We start from the raw sequence: 21,395 nt of genomic DNA, 5'->3' as shown, positions 1-21,395 counted from the left end.
GGAGTCATGCCCTAAATCCAACAGGAAGTCTGCCATTTTTTTTATTTTATTTTCATTTTTAGGCAAATTTTTACCATTTTTAGCCTCTGTTCCTTAACAAACTCCTCCTACAGATTTAATCAGATTGATGTCAAATTTGAACAGTAGTATATCAAGAAGTTGGTGAAATGCAAAGCGTTTTTGGTTTTGTTGAACAGTGTAGATGTAGCAGGTAGCAAATTTCAATATTCAAAAACAACAGGAAGCTGCTGTCATTTCACTTTGAATGGTAATATCTGTTCCAATCTTCACATGCTATGTGAGTGTCCAGGCCTGAAGACATCACCTTGTCTATATTTAGTTATACTTATCGCTCCGCCAACTGACAACAGGAAACAGACCTGAAATTAAATAAGACCAGATTTAGTATGCATACAGCCAAGAAGCATACTCTGATCAGGGAACAAACTTGCAATACAGGTCCCAATATCGATTTATTAAAATCAGACAACCAGCTCTATTATTTGATATGGGAGGAGGGAAAAGACAACATCCACTTGTTCATTTGGAAGGTGCTATGAGACATCTTACAGATCACAAGCAGCCCAGCCAGAATCACACATGCCGGCTCCTCCCCTTTTTGACACCTCTCACAGCTGCAGCTCTAAACACTAATTCCCTACTGCATGCAGTGCTCCCCTTGCACAGACAGACCCGGTCGCATCAATCGACGTCCTGCCAGTAGCCCCGACATGCATCGAGTTACAATGGCCCATTCATCACTGCTCGCAGCTTTTATTACATTTTATTCCTATTCTGCTTATGTATTCCTCTAAATCTTAGACACTGGACCTTTAAACCCAATTTTCCAAAATATGTTAAGTGTGTAGCCTCTGCAATTTGGTATCTGAGATCAAGGTTTTAAACTTAATAACATTTATGCTCACAAAAATGAAAATGGAACGGACAAAGAGGTTGATCATTTCCAGGCTATCCTACTCTTTATTTAATGCAAATTACAGTACCAGGGAACTATTCCTCAGAGCACGCAGAGGGAATATTTACAGAGGTGCACATTTAGCATACCTTCACAGAACAAAAGAAAAAAAAAGAAAAAAAAAAAAGAAAAAAATTTCAGTCACAAACAGAGGCATTCAAGTAGTAGTACTGTTATACAGGATGTTTTTGTAGTATTTTCTATGATTTTTCTTTTCTTTAGCCCCAGTTAGCATATCAAACTAGTATACATGCTGGTATCATATAATTACTCCAGCATATATACTTACTTTTCTTATTTTTTGGTAACCTTTGTGGTGTTTTTATTGAACTGGAGTCAGGGGATAGGGTGCTGTGGTCAAACTTTCTGGTGGAGAGTAGCAACACGATCATGAATGCAAAATTACAGCAAGCAGGAGACAGGAGAGAGGCTACATGACTCGACCCCTTAGGTGCTACTGAATTCCCCCTCCTAAGTACGCAGACAGGAAGGAGAACAAGCAAAGAGGACAACAAAATATCCAGAGAGAGAAGAAGACGAGAGAGACAGGATACATGGCTGCCTCTGAGGATGGCTCATCACAACTACATCTTAGTTTGGCTTTGGTAACAGAACCAACACTGAGTAATACAGAAACTGTACTGTATTGTATATATACAGTATATGAGGCCTTTTTTAAACCCCTGCTGCCATCCACAACCCCCCACTTCATGCCCCGGAGCCCGTGCCAGGACTGTGGTATACATGTTTGTGCGTGCATGTGTGTCCAAGATAAAACATCTATTAAAATAAACACTCATCTACTTGTATCTTTAAGGAAAAAATAATCCTTACAGTTAACAATGTACTTTATATTACATTAAGTGTGCAATGAAAGAGGGGAAGGGGTGTGAGTGGGAGAGTGTGTCGCAGGATAGCAGGACATTCAACAGCACCGAAGGGAGAGTCACAATCGGATGGGTGGGGGTGGAAGAGGGGGTGAGGGCGGGGGGGGCTGGGTGAGCGGAAACAAGGCGAAGGTGTATGAAAGCAAAGGCACTCCAAACTATAGTTACACTATACATGACTAGTTCTTGTTACAATAATACAGCTGTCATCTACTGTACTGTACAGGTAAGATTGAACATATGGCTGGATAAAGCTGATCATCATCATCATCTACAATATCCATAAACATCATCAGTTTCGCCCTGATTGTTTTGTTTTTTTAATCTTTTTTTTTTCTTTCCCTACCCTCTTTGTTTTTGCTCATAAACAGTACATGGGTCTGCATATATACATACCTTGAACACAACATGGAAAAAAGAATCAACATAACATAAAAAACATACAAGTCATACAGAATTTTGGTGAGGAGCATTTATACTGTATATACAAATTCTGCTTTTTTTTATTTTCTTCTTTTTTCTTTTTTTCTTTTTTTTTTGAATGTAGTGAGTATTCTCTGTAAATAAGACGCTTCGACAGACTGTACCGAGTGGCTCTATGTGCGGCAGGTGGAGGAGAAAGAACGCTAGGCTAACACTTCAGTCAGTGGTCACAACACATGAGACAGCCGGGAGGTGAGCCGAGAGAGGGACCACCCCCGAGACTTCTCAAGGAGTCGAGGAAAGAAAAAGTGATAAGAAACATCTTGAATTCTTCACAGAGACAGCGAGAAAGAGGGGAAGGATGTTTGTCGAGACACTGCACTGTCACAGGAACACTGTTACAGACAGAGTCGGTACAAAGACGAGGGGATAGAGCAATGCCCTAAAATGCATCTACAGCCTTAATACAGACAACACAGGAGAACAGGGAAGTGAGTGCTGGAATCTAACCACACTCCAGCAAAGAAAACAGAAACACCACCTTACCTAAATCTATTGTCTTTAGGCAGCAGCAAATATTGCCACTGCTCTGCCAGATATGAGCTCACCATAAATGATTTCTGAACCATTGTAGTTAATATACATATATCTATATATACTTTTTATACATAAGGAAAAGTAATATATAAACTGTGTATGTATGCATGTTTTGTATTGTATGTATATATTATACAAGCACACAGGACCAGATACATGTCACTTCCATCGCAATCCAAAAAACATCTGCCCGGGGGGGTACAAAACAAAAATTAAAAACAAGGTCGAGTAAAACAGCTTTTCTAACCATTTAAAAACCCCAGGCAAAGAAAAAAAAAAAAAAAGTCCAAACCCCGCAAGTGGACTGCTCCTTTCCACATACATCAGGATCTTCATGCACCCATGTGTGTGAGGATGTGTGTTTATGAGTGTGTTTGTGTGTATACCCGTGCGTGAGCCTCATGCCTTGTCTGCGGAAGTGGGGGTGAGAAGTGAGAGGGCGGGGTGACCCCCGGGTGATCCTATCCATACTCAGGCCATGCACTACAGGAGGAACCGAAGGGGGGGATCGGCCAGGGGACACATGGGGCCAGAGGTCAAAGGATGCAGAAAAATGGAGGAGGAAGGCCAGATCGGGAGAGGGCCGAGGGGAACAGCTTAGGACTTTTTCTACAGATTGTCCTCTTACAAACATTAGCAGGCTAGCATTGTGTATACATGTACAGTGTACTTTTATCAATAGTACAGTCGACAACACCTCTGGCCCTGCGCTTTCCTTCCCTGTTGAAAGGGCACGGAGAGACGTCTTTGACGGAGGATGGAGTAGAGTTCAAACAGCTGGATGAGGGGCCAGTCAAGGAGAAAAGAGGAAGATTTAGGGATGCTTGATTTGTGGTCGTGTCATGGGGCTGTTGGCTAGCTGTTGAACCCAGACTGCGTCAGCATCGCTCCGCTGCTGTCAGGGAGGAGAGCAGGGCAGAGCAGAGCTGAGTGGAGCTCACCCCCTGGCCGGGGCAATGGAGAGGCCGTGGGCTGGGGCTGAGACCGGGGCGGGGCGGGTCGTCTGTGGGCTCAGGAGGTGGAGTTGGAGGCCGAGGCAGAGGCGGTGGTGGTGCTGGGACCTCGCTCTGTGCTGCTGCCATCTGTGGACAACAAGAGGTGATGATCAGTGACACTTAGGGGCAGCTGCGCCTCAAAGGTAGAGCGGGTCATCCTCTAATCACAAGGTTGGCAGTTTGATTCCCATCTCTTCTAGTCAACATACTTGAGTATCCTTAGGCAAGATCCTGAACTCCAAATTGCTCTTGATGATTGTTCCACTGGTGTGTGATTTCGTGCGACTGGTTACAGATGCTGCGTTCCATTGTACATCGATGTCCGACTTGGAAAATGCAGTGGAACGGTCATTGGAGTCGGGATTCCAAATAGGAAACTTGAGGCAAGATCCATGTAGACTGAGTCACTTGAATTGACGTCAATATGGCGGTGCACGTTTGTCAGTTTTGACTTTTATGTTATTAGCTGTGTAGTGAAACATGCTATAACAACTCTTTAGTGGCAGCTGCGTTCCACTCAGTAGATTTCTGTTTGACAGAAGTCTTTGCGAGCACGCAGTAGCCTAGATCTCTACTCCTCCCGTCTCTCTTAGCTACCTACGTCGATGAACCTGCATGTAGCCAGCTACATTTACAGCATATGCTTTTTCCCCTCCCTGACGGTGCTTGAGTAGCTCATGTAGGTCCTCAGTACATGCTTCTGATGTTCAGAGGCTAGCCAATCAAACATGAGTTTTCTGCGGGCATCCATGTTTTCCCGAGCAGATGAACTGGAACACATTTAGATCTGAAGTCAGAAAAACCGCCGCGGGATTATGGACTTCCGACTTGCAATGGAACGCAGCATGAGTAGCAGGGGGCAGCACGTATGACAGCCTCGTCCACCAGTGTGTGAATGGGTGAATGTGACATGTTGTGTAAAAAGCACTCTGAGTGGTCGGAAGACTGGAAAAGCACTAAAAAAGTGCAAGTCCATTTACCATTTACAGTCAAAGAATTACTTAGATTGGTGGATAAGGGTGGTTAAATGTGACAAAGACATAGAGAGAGGGATGGGTAGAACATGTCCTGCAATAAACTACCTTTAAAGCGTTTAAAGAGTTTATTGGAGAAATATAGGCAGGGAAAGTGAATGAGAAAGGCTGGTTTAGAGTTAGTACGCAGGCTCTACTTCTGGGTATAAATCCGTCTTAAAAAGCTCATTCCATTCCTCAGCTATTAGGAGCATGTGAACGGAGCAAAGCATGAGCCTAAGCATTTTGAATGGAGCACAGAGTAGATTTTCTAAAAAGTTTGAGCACTGCCTTATGCCTTATATTACCATCTCAATCCTATTCTGCACTGGTAACTCTCACACTGTCTGTGCATTCCAATTCCTATACTATCATACTATATAGTATGCCAGAAAAAGACTTAGTATGTCCCAGTACATAATATATCTGCTGCAACATACCAAAGATACCAGGATGTTTTGTTACATCCAGTCAGATTTTGCAGTATGCAAGCCAGCAAACTTTTCTGGGTATTCTGACCCAGGATACGTCACATTGACTGAACCGCTAACAGATGAAAGCTCATTGACAGCTGATAAAAGCTGCAGTGACGAATGACAGTGCATACAAGTGACTGATGGTGTGGAGTTGAAAAGTAATATAACTGTATTATATATTAACTGTTTAAGTTAACAAAGTAATCATAAATATTACCAACAAAGACAAAAAATAACAAAACAGTAATAGAGAAATGCATTTGTAGGCTAATTTTAGTAGGATAAAATGTTTGAGTCCACAATGTATGCAGTTATAGCTTGAGGATTAAACTACATACATTCCCAAGTAACCACAGCAGAGCTCTACAGATTGATCTCCGCATCTGACGAGCTCCACGAATGGTGTTTTCTTTGATCTCCATGGTAATGTATACATAAGTAAGAGTGTCAAAGTTCACTGAACTTTATCTTATTTAACTTGACTTAAAGTAAAAAGATTTATTATGCGATTCAGAACGCACCCTGTAAGTTTGCCATTTGCAGCCAAGGCATGCCCTACATTGAAATGCATTAATGTATTGCTCTCTCTCTCACACACACTTTTTCTTCTTCCAAAAAACTGGCTGCTGCAAGCTTGACAATGGAGTTCACGAAGAAAACTGAGCGAGCGACTGACTGATTTGAGTGAAGTGAGGCGTAATCTGAGTTGAGCGTGGAGCAGAGGAAATTCTCACCGCTCCAATTCACTCACATGTCAGCTACTGCTATGAGTCAAAGCTCATGAGCAAGACCCTTAATATCCAACTGGAGCAGCATAGTGACTACCATTTACAAGACCGTTTAGGCAGCTCCCAGGTGTAAATGTGTGAATGCATTTTGCAATGATGTGGAAATAGTAAACAGTCAACCTTCTGGTCAAAGCAACAATTTACAAAGCAGCGTTTCGTTCCCACAGAGCTTTTTATGCACCAACTTTAAGCACAAGTTAAAATCTACCAAACTTGAAATGATATATAATGACCACTAAAGCTTAACACTTTTGGATGCTACAAGCAACAAAAGTCACAACCAGTTCTACCAACAGATAAATATAGCCTTCGAGCTGCAGAAAAGAGTGCTTGTTGGAGGAAGTGTGGGTCTAACCTGTGGTGGCAGAGGTGTTGGTTGGGGTAGAGGCGGCGGCCTGGCTGCGGGCGTGAGCAGGGATGAGTATGGAGGCCAAAGAGGGATTACTGGATAACTCTGGAAGAGAGAGAACAAGCTACAAGGTCATGTTTGTATACAGTTTCCTGCAACTCCTGAATGAGGACACTTACTCATAGAAAAAGGCAGCTACACAATTTGTTGAAATACACAATTGTAATTCAATTTTTTAAGCAAATATTCTGGCAACAGCTTTAGTCTCAGTTCCAAATGAAAGTTTACCTCTCTACTAATAAATGCAATGTCTGTATATGTGCATACCCTGGGTGGTGAAATTGAAGAGGGAGGGCTTCTCTCTCCCGTTGGGCAGTTTGACGTTGGGGTCGCGCAGCTCGTCAAAGAAGGAGTGTGCGCAGGCCTCTAGAGGGGTGAGGCGGGCCGTGGGTGTGTACTCCAGCAGGCGAGAGCACAGGGCGATGGCCTCCGGAGGCGTACGCGGCCGGAACACCTGAACAACAGTTAGACACAAATATGGACGTCAGTAGAGATCATATGAAGTCTGCTGTCAAGTGCTGTAAAACAAAAGTGGAAATTCCAGTGTTGTTACACACACACACACACACACCCACACACACACAAAATGAGCTTGTGTCAGAAAATGAGAACAATATCTTTAGTGTGTTTTATGAAACCTGCTGTTATCAGTTAGATGTTTTAGTTATCTTGAAGGGGTATGTCTGAATGAATAGCTTTGGTTGCTGCAGCAGCACAGTAGTGCTGACTGAACACAGTTGCACAGAGTGACCACAGCATGGCGCCCAAGAGGCCAACGGGAAGACCCGCTGCTGCTGCCTGCTGATTGGATGAATCTGTGATCCAATGCAAGAGCTGTGGGTGGGACTGCTGAGGGAGAGCCAGGAAGAGAGAATGTTCCTCTGCTGTTTCCCACCTATTTATTTTCACATTGACTTAAAACATGCACTCAGACGAGCGCATGGTGTGGAGAACTTATGTGACTGTCTGATTTTGACAGATCAACCTGTCTCTAATAAACTGACGGATAAAGCAGAACGGAGTAAGGACTGACTGAGCAGGATGCAGCTGCTCTTTAAGAGCAAAAACCAAAAGCAACAAATAGTCAAGAACGATAAAGAAACTCAAACTCACTGACCGCTTCATCAGGTACACCTGTGCGGCTGTTCATGATAACGCAGATATCTAATCAGCTAATCACATGACAGCAAGCTCAGTGCAGTTAAGCATTAAGACATGGTGAAGACGATCTACTGAGGTCCCAACAAAGCTTCCAAAAAGAGAAGAAAGGCCTTTTAAGTGACATTGAAAGTGGCATGATTGATGTTGCCGGACGAGCTGGTTTGCACGTCTCAGAAACTGCTGCGCTATATTTTCACACACAACCTTCTCTCACGTTTAGAGAGAAAAGTCTGAAAAAGAGAAAATATCCAGTAAGGGGCATTTGTCTGCCTTGTTGATGGCAGAGGTCAGAGGAAAATGGCCAGACTGGTTCCAGCTCATTACAACTGAGGTACGCCGAGGAGCATCTCTGAACGCACAACGCATCAAACCTTGAAGCAGATGGGCTACAGCAGCAGAAGACCACAGCAGGTGCCACTGCTGTCAGCTAAGAACAGGAAACAGAGGCTACAATTCGCACAGGTTCTCCAAAATTGGACAATAGAAGATTGGAAAATCATTGTCTGGTTTGAGAAGTCCATTTCTGATGAGACTTTTGGTTGGTTGGGGTCAGAATTTGGCGTAAATAACATGAAAGCATAGATCCATCATGCACTGTATCAACGGTTGAGGCTGGCGGTGGTGTTACACTGAGGAGGATATTTTCTTGGGCACAATTTGGGCCACTTCAAGCACCTTTAAAATACCACAGCTCTAGCCCGGTATTGTTGCTGACCGTGTTCATCCCTTTATGAACACAGTGTACCCATTTTCTCACAGCTACTTCCAGCAGGATAACACGCCAATGTCACAAAGCTCAAATCATCACGGTTCCTTGAACACAGCATTGAGCTGTACTTAAATCACCACATCTATATCCAGCAGAGCACCTTTGGGGAGTTATGGAACAAAGACTGACATCATGGATGTGCAGCCAACTTATCTGCAGCAACTCTATGATGCCATCATGCCAATTTGGAGCAAAATCTCTGTGGCATGGATTCACCGAGGTGCTGAAAACATTCTTCAAAGACTTAAGGCAGTTCTAAAGGCAAAAAAGGGGGTCCTAAGCAGAAAAGTCAAGATGTACCTCATAAAGTAGCCCGTGAGTGTATTTTTTTTTTTTTATCTTGATAGATAAAGAATGTTAAATCATTTAATGAATCCACAGACAACTAATGAAATCTTCATGCCGTATCAACAATGCAAATGGGACAGCTGCTGCCTCTCTCATGAATATTCACAAAGGAACAAAGGGACTCTTCAAATTGTTTCATAGCAATCTCAGAATGTGACACGTGCAACTTAAAAACTACTAAAAAAGAGATTTGTGACAACGCTGTGTAAGGCTGAGTGTTTAGATTATGTTTTATCAGTCATGGTCTAAAGAACTAAGTGCAGGTGTGGGCTGATTACAGCCTCTTGCAGCTCTGTTGCTTGGATGTAATGATGTTGGATGGCTGTGGAGCAGCATGCAGAAACAACACAAGCATGGAGACAAAAGATGCAGCAGCGGTTGATCTTAGAGAAGTAAAAGGGCTCCTGTACCTGTTGACTCACCTTAGTCCAAGGATGTGCCTTAATCTGGGGGAATTTGAACTCAGTGTAGTTGGGGTTCATCTCTCGGATCTGCTCTCGGGTCGGGGTGCCGAGAACCTGGAAAGAACAGGAGAGAGAAGAACAGGACAAAATATGTCTTTAACCTGAATCCCTCATCACTTGTGAAAAGGAAGCAGATCATATATAAAGACTTTAACATCCTGTGGGTCACCCCGGTCATTACCTTGATAATTTCAACCAACTGATCCACCCCACTGTCACCAGGAAAGATTGGTTGTCCTAGCAACAGCTCTGCCAGCACGCAGCCGGCTGACCACACATCTAAAGAGGAAAAGGCAGGTCACCAAAAGGCAAAGGAGTCAGTTGTAGCAAAAAAAAAAAAAAAAAGCCAGAGACAGCCACAGTGAGTCAAAATGAGAAGCATTCATACAGAACATCTGATGATATTTTATTATTAAGACTTTTGAGTGGCTTGAGGGTTAAATGTTGTAACAGCTGGAGTGAGCTTACCTATGCTGGAGGTGTAGTCAGTGGCACCAAAGATGAGCTCAGGGGCTCGATAGTAGCGAGAGCAGATGTAGGACACATTAGGCTCCCCGCGGACCAGCTGCTTAGCACTGCACACAAAGTCAAAGCACATCATCATCATCACCTTCATCAAATTCTGCTGCTTTTAGGCAAAAAGACAAGTAATATGAACCTAAAAAAAGTCTTGAGATTAAGACGAGTGTGTGACAGTAAAATACCAAACTACTATCCATTTGCTTTTTATAAATTTCTCTGGGAAACCTTTTCAGTTAATCGCTGAAAATGTGGGGGAACATTTTGCAACATTCAAACTCCCTACATAAACATGCACATATATCTCAGTTTACCGCCAGAGCACAGGAGCGTATAAAAAACCCCCAAGAATGAGTCCTAAAACCCAGAAATCAGTTTGCATTTTAGCACCTCTTGCTCCCTCATCTAAAAGTCAATAGGTTTTTTGAATGGGTTTTTGCTTAGAAGCCTGAAATAAGGTCTTTCATCAACACAAGCTGAAGAGACTTTCATGTTTTGCTCTACGACACAAAATACGTAAGTAAATACCCCAGTCCGCGCTGAACACAGCTTTACAGCCTCGTAGCAGTGGCGACACAACCGTGGTGTCGTTCGTTTATAGCCTAGCAATAGCTTTTTACTTCTGGTGACTAAATTTAGGCTTCCAAAACCCAGAAAGTGGTGTTCATTTGTGAAGACTATCTTGCTGAACAAGATGTTGAAGTATCATATACTGTATGTTTGTTTACCACAGAGCTTACTTTCTGCAATAATCAAAAAGCCGATGGAAAAATCCCATAGGCTTTTTGATACGGGAACCAGGGCAACACTAACTTCCCCATCTGCCTACATAAAAACTTCATCCCTGAAGAACTCTATTGTCTGTCAAACTGAGAGTGAATGTGGGGTTAGCGTTTACTATCATTTTTGCTGGTTAGCATTTCACAAACACCTTAAACATTAAGCTAAAAACACACCAGTGCTGCTCGCAGCGAGCTGTCGGGCAATGTCCTTCACAGACCGCCACTGTCTACAACACTGCCTCTGTTAAAAAGTACATTATTAAGACTGTTTCTGTTGTTGTCAGAAACTTTTGACTCTGTCCTCTAATGCCATCTACACACGAAAGTACGTCGGAAGTGATGGTCACAATGTTTAAAGTGAAAGTATATATATTTTGACATAAAAGGAGCTTAAATGCGCCTTACATGGTCTATTATTTATCATGGACTGAACATGCCTGAGGTTGCCGAGTCTCACCTGCCAAAGTCACAGAGCTTGAGCACAGCGGTCTCTGGATCCAGCAGCAGATTCTGGGGCTTGATGTCCCGATGACAGATTCCAAACGAGTGGATGTAGGCCAGGCTCCTGAACAGCTGGTACATGTACAACTACACATGGAAAAACAAACACAGGTTACGCCTACACAAACGGCAAGCCCAATTTTCATAACAGGATTCAAATCTGGAAACAACCACTCAAGAATCAATTTCAGCCGGGTCAAGTGCAGAACATTTTTATCAGCAAACGTTTGGACGACCGTGTCTCACATTGCCTCTTCAACAGTCCTGAATGTTGTTAACTTGTAGAGTTAAAATGAAACGTGTCTTTCTCCCCTCATATTTAATCAGAAACGGATGATTTTGATTGGGGATACAAGTACACAAACCTAATTCTCATATCCTGCATGCCAAATTTATGAAGCTATCATTTCACCTCTTTTAAACTAACACAAAATTTAAATTGCTACAATGTGTTCATGTGCATGTGAGGTCTTCTCATCCCACAATTTCCTGTACAGATAAATATTTATATTAGTGGAGTTTAAAAGGTAACTGTGAGTGCTTCCTCCACTCTGTGGGACTAATTAACTGTAGGTGTTTTTTCAATTATTTCCCTGAGATAGGAAAATCATTTAGAGACAGGCAATGTGAAGACTTTCCTGCCTTTGCAAATTTTTCTCATACGTGTCTCACTTATCTGTCCCAACTAGCGAAATAGCGAAAAAATGGAAGGCGTCCACACCTGCTTGTCTATGTATTAGCCTTTTTTGTGATGGGAATGTTACTGCAGGTGTATGTTGTAATGTTTGGCCATATATTTCATTGTTTATTAATTTCTTATGTAACCATAAGAGTATGTCGGGGATTTGAGGGGTCGGGGGTTGGTTGGTTGTGGTTTGGGTGGGTATTTGTGTTGTTTTGTACTTGTTATCTGCTAAAATGAATATTTAAAAAAACAAACAGAAATACTCGAAAAATACTCAAAAAGTGCACCACGTCTTGCCATACAGTTACATACCTTGACATAAACCATGGGCAGAGTCTGTTTGGCTCGGCTGTAGTGTCTGGCCACTCTGTAGACAGTCTCAGGGACATAATCCAGAACCAGATTCAGATACACTTCATCTTTCTGTTGGAGAGAAACAAAGAGATAAACACACAGCCCCAGGAGGTTAGTCTAAAACAATATTTTAAAAATCTAGCATGGTTTTCAATTTCTAGAAAAATAGTTTTCTCCCAAGACACTGAGTACGATTGGGAGCAATGAGAATAAAAGCATTCATGACCTACAAATGTGCACATCCATGTAAATGCCAGACGCACAATATGTCATCTTATTTTGGAGAACGTTTCCTTCCAGTCCCTTCCTCACTGTGTCTGCAGTTATGGTATGTCTTTCCCAGCTGAAACAAGCTGTTTATGAGCTGATGTCACATTTATTCTTTTTGCAGTCTAACTGGGGACCCATTGTTAAGGATTTGTCCCCCGAGGGCAGGAAACACACAACTATGCGTCATAAAGGCCTTCACTCCAACAGTGGCCGCAGACAATGATATCATTTTCTCATTTCCTGGTTGGAGGGCGGGGTAGCACACGTTCTTCTCGTGAGCACACTGACCCCTGAAAGGTTGCTGTATCAGAGGCTTCTCCACCCAGTTATTCTAACACTTCCTTTTTCCTTTGATTTTGACCAGAGTTAGCCAGCACTGAGTCATCGGGTGTTTCTTGTGAGTCCATTGTTTGAGACCCAGAAGTCATGTCACACTCATAGCTCAGACTGAAATGAAACAGTGTGTAAATATTTGCAGATTAAAAGCACCTCATAGATTCATAAAGGACTTCGCTCACATCGATGCCTTCACAGCTATCCGCAGTTAACCGCGAACAGCAAAGCCTTCAGAAAACACACTTTGGTTGGCTTCAAGGGCCAAAATTGTGCTAATTTTCAGGTTCATGCGTTTATTTCGGGTTTCTATAAGAACATGTTTACATGCTTTAATGTAAAATATATACATATATGTACTTTTCTCGTACTGTCTTCCTGAAAAGCCCAGTCTGCTCTGATTGGTCAGTTGTCTCTGGGTCTTCCACATCTGTGCTCTCTGCCTCTCTGCACCGTCACAACAGCCAGCAAATGACTGTAACAGCAGTTTCTACCTTTAGATACTGTAGTTGTAACATTACAAATTAACAGAAGTCCTGACAGCCCAAATGTTTGGCAAATGTTTCTTAATAGGGAATTAATATGGACTGTATGCATTTCTCCTTGGAGTGAGCGTTTTGATATTTTCACAGTATTTATATAGCACCCATACCTGCTTTACAATAAAAAAGACGTGGAAATCTGACTTTACAGTGTGGGACTTTGAAAAGCTGAATAAACAAGCTAGTAGCATTAGGCTGAATCTATGAGTTTTTAGGGCAGATTTAATCATCATTTGATTCCTAAAATACGTGCCTCAACATGTTTACCTCAACAGTATTTAAATGATGAGAATGGCATTATTACAGACTTCACCTTCTGTCCACAAAAATCATTAAAATACAAAAGTCAACAACAGTTTAATCCAACTTTTAATACTTTCTAAACTCCAGTGAGTTCTGTAACACTCAGCGGCGAGCCCACTGGTTCCTGCCGATGGCAGCTTTTTAAATAAAAGGCTCACAAATATATTGTCTTTGATTGTTAAAACATGCTCAATGCTTTCTAAAACGGCTGGGCAGTGGGCACTGTCCTTTTTTATTTAATAGTTGCATTTGTTGGGGACTATTTTCAGTGGTGGATTAATACTTATTTGAACACACCCTTTTGTATCTCCACACTATAGCCAGGAGTGGTCATTTGTTTTGAGTCATATTGGCACATAAAAAAATATCTGTGACAAAATGTGTGAAGTGGTCAGTGTTCAAGAGGGCAGCACTACAGAGCTGGATGTGTGCCTCCTGTGACTGTTAAACGGTGTTCAACCATTCAACATAAACATGCTGCCTTGGGATACAATAGTAGGACTTCCTGCTTAAATTAATTAAATTATTCTCTCCCTCCTTTTTAGTCTGGGACAGGTTGTCCGTTTTCCTTTTCCCCCATCTGTTAGCAGTGTGAACAGTCTGCCCAACATGCAGCACAGGCGGTTGGCAGATCTGGCTTCCTGCAGGTCTGCAAAGCACGATGAGCGAGCCTGTCTCGTGAAGCGCTCCCAGACAGACGGTGTGGTACACTTCTGTCAGCTCAATGCCCTGCTTTGTACTGACTGCTCTCGCCCGCTCACACTCAGACAATTAGACACATATATGGTGACTGAATGAAATACAGGGCCGGGAGGACTGGGCAAACAGGCAAACGGGTGCAGATATCAGTGATGACACCTTCGTTTATACACTCATCTCTCACTGGCATCACCAACACCCCCCAAACTCATTCTCTGTGTATCTCTCCTCTAGCCATGTGTATGTGTGTGTGTGTGTGTGTGTGCGTGCAAAACTCCCATTGATAACATTTGTGACGACTAGAGGGCTCGCTCCGCCTTCTGCTAGCGCCATCAAAGCTATATTTAGCGTAGCAACAGCGATGACTCACTTCCTGCCTCACTACAAAGCCACTTCCTTGGCTTGTTCCCAGATGGTTAGCCAGGCAGGGATCTGATTGGCTCCTTGTTTGGTGCCGGCTAAATAATTCAGCTTCTAATTTGCTGAGAAAAACTGCTTCCACCTGAACACCGGTTTCACCGTTCAACAACAATCACCGTGCTACGTTGTGTAAGAGAAGGGGATTGATGGAGTCTGTGCAGCAGTGAGCAGCATGCAAGTCAGCTTCCATAAGTGCAGCTTATATCAGCATGTTGGGTTCGTGCTTCTTGGTCATGTGCCTGAGGATGATTGCCATAGGCCACACTACATAAGTCAGCATTTGACATAATGCATGAATCCATTTAACCCTTTGAAACCTGGAGCACCATCACTGTTTTTGTGCTGCTTTAAGTATTTAAACCTTTAACTCCACCAAAGCGTCGTGATTTCTTTAAAAAAAAACACGACGTTAGGGCAACTTAGTAACAGATGATTCAAAAATGGCAAGAAAATCGTAAATTGTCTTTAAAAAGCTCAGGAAAAATATCCAGCGGAAAAAGAAAATAGCAGGGGGGAAACTACATTTATAATTTACATAATTCCAAATCTAACATGATGTTTCAAAATTATTAAAAACTCTTTAAGCACCTTTTACGGGTAGTTTTTTGTCTTATTGCTCATTGTCTTCTTCCCATGTTTTTGAAAGAAATCAGGAAGAAATCACAGGTGCAGGGGGACTGTGAGTGTTAAAAAAAAAAGAAAGTTCCTTATTAAAAACCCAATTCCTGTAATTAAAAGCCCCCTGTAAAACCATTAAAATAAAAAAAATAGATAAGAATGGAGGTTTAGAAGAACCAGCAACATTTTACAGATACCACAGAAAAGCCCAAAACTCATCACCCAGAAGCAATGCTGTTCAACCAGTCTGCTATATATTAACATCTGCATGTGTGTGCGTGTGTGTGTTTTGCCACTATAGAATCACACTGGGATGATGAGGCGCATATTAACCCGCTAGTGGATTCCAAATATAAACTGTGTGGGCACACCCATCCACTTTCTCCCCACAGACTGTGTTTATGCACTTCTGTGATCGTCATGTAAAGTACAACATGCAGACTACACATGACAGCTTCGGTATTTTTGCCTGAAGCCCCAAAACCAACCAGTACAACTATTACGTAATACGTTTTTGCCCCGGGCACAATACAGTGTGGGGTACATTGAGTGAACGTGCATTCATTTTAAAGTCCACACCATGCGCACAAAATATAAAGACTAGATTTTAACTCAGAATTGTGTCCCTACGTCTCTTATAACTTTGGTTTATGCTCTGCTTTTGTTGTCCATATTGTCAAACAAAAGAGCAATTATCAAACTAAGGGTGTGCTGCCCTGGACTAAATATGAACTCAGTGGATCAAACATAAAATACAAAGACATATCAAATTTGCTCAAAGGCTGACAGATACTCCTTTAACTCATTTAGTAAAACTGCATCATGCAGGAGTGAGGTACCGTATCAGCATTAGCGAGTTTGGCATTATTACCTAATCTTGGTGCCTTTATGTCAATTTCTAGGTCTACAGAGCTTTTACTTTATATTGTTGTATGTTCCTAAATAAAGATGTGTTTAATCAAACAGCAACTCGCACACAGGAAACCCGGGTCTAATAATTGAGCTTACAGTTGTGGTCTGCTGTGTGCACTGGACTTAATGAGAATTTAAAGACAGGTGGGGGTTAATCTGGGCCCAATAATGCGTTATTCTGAGGCCCTCTAGTGGGTTATCTCAGCCAAGGCTCCAGTGGTTTATGAATTTTGTTGAGAATTAACTGAGTTTTTGTTTCTTTGTTGTTACAACTAAAGCTTCATGACATGCTGGCAAGAATGATATTTTTTTTGTTTGTATGTCAGAGAATCAAGTGAAGTCACAGAAGCAATTACATGTTTTTTTGTGTATGTACACAGATGCAGGGTTCATAGAGACACGGGCAAGTCGAATTAAAGGACTTTCAAGTACTTTTTCAAGCGCTCATTTTTATTTTTAAGGATGGATTTGTTTTCTCCACAACCATCTGTTTCAAGAGAGTTATGCAAATTTGTAAATGGAGCAAATGCATGCTAGCAGGACCTAAAATTAACTTATCCTTAATTAGCTGGTTGAATTATTCAAGCATGTGGTTGGCAAAGGACAAAAAAGCAGTCAAAGCACTCCTTGCAACCAACAAAAGAAATCTATTCATCAGCTCCACTGACAACAGTTACATGCAGAATATTTACTGATATTTAACAAACCCCTGGTGCTTAGAGCTCATACAGCATTAGAAAATTATGGCAAGCACCGCCATTCTTCGCTTTTGAGTTTAAAACATTTATCTAAAATATTTCATAATATATCATTTTGTTCTCTTCTGTTATATTCAAGAAATTTTTCAAGGATGATGTTAAAAATGTGTGAGTTTTAAGCTATTCCAGTGGTTACATTTCTGAGTGTCAAATTCAAATATTACAAGCACCTCAGTCACCATGTTTGAACCCTGAAGATGTGATTTTGAGATGCAACCACAGCAGAGGGCAACAGTGTGTCTGCTGAACGTCTTCCATCCGCTATCTCTGCCACCACATATTTTAAAGAGGTAAAAGTCAAACTGCTATTTGCCTACCTGCCTACGCTGTTTGGACCTGCGGCCTCCTGTTTGAACAGTATTATACAAGTGGTTAAAGGGTAAAAGAAAAAGCACACTGTGTGTGTTGAGCACGCCACATGCCAGCAGTTACATAAGACTACCTGTGTGCACATGCTGCCGGCTACAGTAGCAGCAGTCGTGGCGTGGCTCACAGCTGCACCCAGCATGAACCCTCCCATTAGGACAGCGTCTACACACACCTGACCTCATCTTACCTATGCTTCACCCTCTGCTACTTTACACATCTGTCATCTACCCATCAACTTGCCTGCAACTCTCCAATGACCTCCATAATCAGGGGATATTACCTTTGGCCTACTTCACCAGCTATTCCTTTCATGTGGGTTTTTAAATGCAGAAAAACCCGCGAAAAATAGGCGACAGACTCCTTTTCCATTGCCAGTAATCCAGAGCCGTGTACAGGGCTCTGTATGAGTATGCCCTTACTGGTTTGTCACATTTGACATCACAGACACACCGAGAGGCAGGGGGAGTGAACATTAGAAAGCACAAGGGATTCCAGTGAAAATGTTACAGTGGTTACTTCTTGTTTTTTCTATTACTTTTTTTCCCGATGATTTTTTGAGTGCTGCTTGGATGGAGGCGGACAGAATTTGTGGTGGTGTGTAAAGGGGCGAAAATGTTTGTGTCTGAAGCTCATAAATACCCAAAACTACTGTAGAGTAATGTCTTCTGGGAATGAATGTTGATTGTAACCTTTCACAATAAAGTTAAAAGCCAGATGTTAGTGGGGTTTTTTTTTTGTATGGATGCATGATAATATTGGCACGTCATCGGTATGAGCGGATATCGTTATCATTATAGACAAACATGCTGATTTCTGCCGATACAAATACTAATATTTTTTTTAATTAAGTTGAAGTGTTTTTCCTTTTTTGCACAATGAATGAGTACTACTTACACTGAAAATCACTGTATTTTATGTCTCCATTTGCTGGTGTGTCATGACAATAAGAGTATGTATAATGTGATTTTAATTCCAATACAGAACAGACTTAATGATTGTTTTAATTAAGTGGGTAAAAAAAGTGGATATATCAATATTTTTTATTGGCCAAATGAGCTGTTGTTGTTGTATCTTGGCATATCGGATACCACAGCTGCAGCGACGCGGACACAGCCTCTGTAGATAGGGCACCAACTCTACCAGGTTATCCACTGGGTGTTCAGACTGATTGATTGTACTCAAACCTTCTACTTGACAATACACCACTAAAACTCTGCTTCACCTGCTCACTAATCTGCTGTCAGCACTTCACCATCAATCTCCTGTCTTGAGATTTCTTCGCTCACTCCACGTGAAAGCATCTTTCGTCAGGCAGACGTAACCCTTTACGTGCTTATGTTTGCAATGTTCCTGCTTTCATACTGAAAATGCTGGCACGGCTCAGGGGGAGGGAAATTGGCGGTACATTTTACCCTGAATATCGATGCCTGCTGCCAATCACACGACCCCATGCACAAAATGTTCCTAAATGTTTTGGGCATAGTCTGGATGTGTGAAAGGGGCTTAAGATGAGGCTTTATGGGTGGTAAATCCCCACACCAACAACACGGTGCCAGTCTCCATAATTAGCCCGCAGTGATATGGTGAGGGGAAAGAAGAAGAGGAGGAGGGAGAAGAAATGAATACATGAAAGGAGGGGATACAGAGGAAGGGGAATTGAAAGGTGTAACGGTTATGAAGAAAAAAAAGTCATGGATTACCATAATAAAAAAATTGTGATTTCAAAGGTCAAGTTGGGGAATAGTAGGGTCGGTCCCGTGACGAGTCAAGGCTGTCAGTGTGTATACCAAGAATTAGTTAGGATTCCCAGAGGTCAGTGAGCACATGGCATGAGTCAATGGGTGGGAGCTGGGTGGAGCTTACAGCACAGAGGGAGGGCTCGGGTGAGTCTATAATTAACCAACACCCTCTGGTCGGCAAATACATGGTGTCTGCCCATCTCTCAGCCTTCTCTCCTCCCACCCACCCTCATCATCACCTCCCCTCCATAATCCCCGCAGCTTTCCTTAGCCTCTGTAGGTGTGCAACATGGAAGCATTCCTAACTGCCGAGTCATGGGTATAGTCCCAACAGCGCGTCTGCCAGGTCCATGTCTATATTTGACACATGCACTGCTGCCTGTTTGTCAGCTAGCTGAATGACATAGTCCAGCCTTGTAGTCTCCAGGGGACCTCCAGAGACAGGCAGAGAGAGGGACTTCCCTTTCACATTGTACTGTGTGTACTGGTGCAGCTGTCATGACCTAAAGTCTTGAACATGAGAGAAAGCTAAAATATTTTACTACTCTGATTGAAGCCAAGTGCTCGATCATTTGAACACACCGGGAACTTTAATGTTCTCTTGAAGATAAAAAGCTAGTACTAGAAAGAAGCATTCTGAGGCAGAGCAAAGATAGGTATACCTTCACTGCCTCTTTTCAGAAATCAAAAAGGGACTTTAATTTAAGAGCTATTAAAACAGTAGAAACTGGAATATTTTGAAAGAATGGATTCACTGTTCACTGTGTACCATTACACAGAGAAGGGACAATGATCACCACCTCACTTTTTACTTGATTTGACTTAATGCAACTATTTAATTTGATATCATGATCCACTGAGCTCGCATACAGGGCTTCTATTGGAATCAGACACTTAATTTAATGATTTAAGATATTTTTTGACCAAATTTAAGACAGATTTTGGGACAAATGCATTCCTTATTCAAACACTGCAAGTAAGTATAAAGGCAAATAGTGTACATGTGTTTTTTTTATTCAGAATTTGGTATTAAATGAGTAAATTTTGCAAACAGAAAGTGCAAGTACAAAGCAAAAACACAGTATTTGGTTCACTGGTAGGTTAAAACATTAACATCAGGAATGTCGACTTTAATGCATCTGAACTTTGCTCAGTTTGATAAAAACTAACAGATGGATAATTTAAACTGAGTTTGCGGCAATTAAGACCTCACAAATTAACATTTAAGACTATTTAATGACTTGAAAGGCAATTTATAAAAAGATGAATTGAAGACATTTTAAGACTTTAAGGACCTGCAGACTCAGTTATACACTGCTTTTATATGCTAGTCTTATGAAAAGAAACTCCTGCACACTGTCTAACTTGCAAAATGCATTTATTATGACATTTTGGTAACAACGCAAAACTTTGCCCGTTGAAGGTGTAGCTACTGAAACATCCCCATAAACGTATCTATTTTGACAGTGTGCAGGAGTTTGTCTTTAAATTATACATCAGTTGTTTAAAAGCCTCCTTTTGGTCTGTGGTATTACATAACATGATAAAATGCTGTTTACTTCCAGTATAATGTACCAGATATAATAAATATGTCTATCCTCACTCTGACGAAGAACCTATGAACTCAGAGCAGGTCTGTGCTTAAAAAATGTACATGCACATTTATATAAAGACCTTTAGTATAAAGACCTTAAGTTGAAGTCAAAACTCTACATGGAAACGCTTTAACTGTTTACTACCTTGCAGCATTAAACAAAATAAATCACGTAGCCCCAAAACAAACCCCAGACACACTCAGCATACTGACCTTGTCTCCACTGGAGTAGAAGAAGTAGCGCAGACGGACTATGTTGCAGTGGTCCAACTTCCTCATGATCTGCAGCTCACGGTTCTGCACAAAACAAAAACACAAATGAAACATTAATGTTTCACATTACATCCAAGTTTTATGCACAATGCTTCGGCTCGAGTCTAATAATCTCACCCAGGTGGTGAAAGCACAATAAAGTGCTGTTTAACCAAAGTGTTATTAGGCATGTCACATGTCACTGTATTTCATTGTTGATTAATCTGTTAACTATTTCCGCAACTATCGAGTATGCTATAAAATGTCAGAAAACTGTGAAAAATGTTTTTCCCAATGCCTAAGATGTGTTCCTCAAATGTCTTGTTTTGTCCACAACGCAAAGATATTTTGTTTACGGTCATGAAGGAGTAAAGAAAACAGGAAACATTCATATTTAAGAAGCTGGAATCAGATGATTTTGACTTAAAAAAAAAAAAAA

The 21,395-nt window shown here is 41.7% G+C and overlaps 1 protein-coding gene across 4 annotated transcripts in view; it reads right to left on the bottom strand.

Annotated features, from left to right (window-relative positions):
• Positions 1 to 954: 954 nt before the first annotated feature.
• Positions 955 to 21,395, bottom strand: part of gsk3ba (glycogen synthase kinase 3 beta, genome duplicate a) — a 46,738-nt gene continuing 26,297 nt past the window's right edge. The window contains exons 3-11 of one of the 4 annotated variants that reach the window (XM_042494218.2): positions 20,918 to 21,001; positions 12,106 to 12,216; positions 11,065 to 11,195; positions 9,775 to 9,881; positions 9,488 to 9,585; positions 9,253 to 9,360; positions 6,832 to 7,018; positions 6,511 to 6,609; positions 955 to 3,965 (exon numbers count right to left, since the gene is read on the bottom strand). In XM_042494218.2, coding sequence (XP_042350152.1) covers positions 3,895 to 3,965; positions 6,511 to 6,609; positions 6,832 to 7,018; positions 9,253 to 9,360; positions 9,488 to 9,585; positions 9,775 to 9,881; positions 11,065 to 11,195; positions 12,106 to 12,216; positions 20,918 to 21,001 — 996 coding nt within the window. In that variant the 3' untranslated portion in view covers positions 955 to 3,894. Of the gene's footprint in view, positions 3,966 to 6,308; positions 6,360 to 6,424; positions 6,610 to 6,831; positions 7,019 to 9,252; positions 9,361 to 9,487; positions 9,586 to 9,774; positions 9,882 to 11,064; positions 11,196 to 12,105; positions 12,217 to 20,917; positions 21,002 to 21,395 lie in introns of those variants that run through there. The other 3 variants (XM_042494219.2, XR_015777647.1, XR_015777648.1) reach the window with 3 other exon arrangements.

The sequence above is a fragment of the Plectropomus leopardus genome, chromosome 10 (genome assembly GCF_026936395.1).
Source record: "Plectropomus leopardus strain MGB_pleo_1.0 chromosome 10, ASM2693639v1, whole genome shotgun sequence".
NCBI classification, from domain to species: domain Eukaryota; kingdom Metazoa; phylum Chordata; class Actinopteri; order Perciformes; family Serranidae; genus Plectropomus; species Plectropomus leopardus.
Note: the sequence above shows the minus strand (reverse complement) of the source record. Positions and strands in the feature narration are given on the sequence as shown.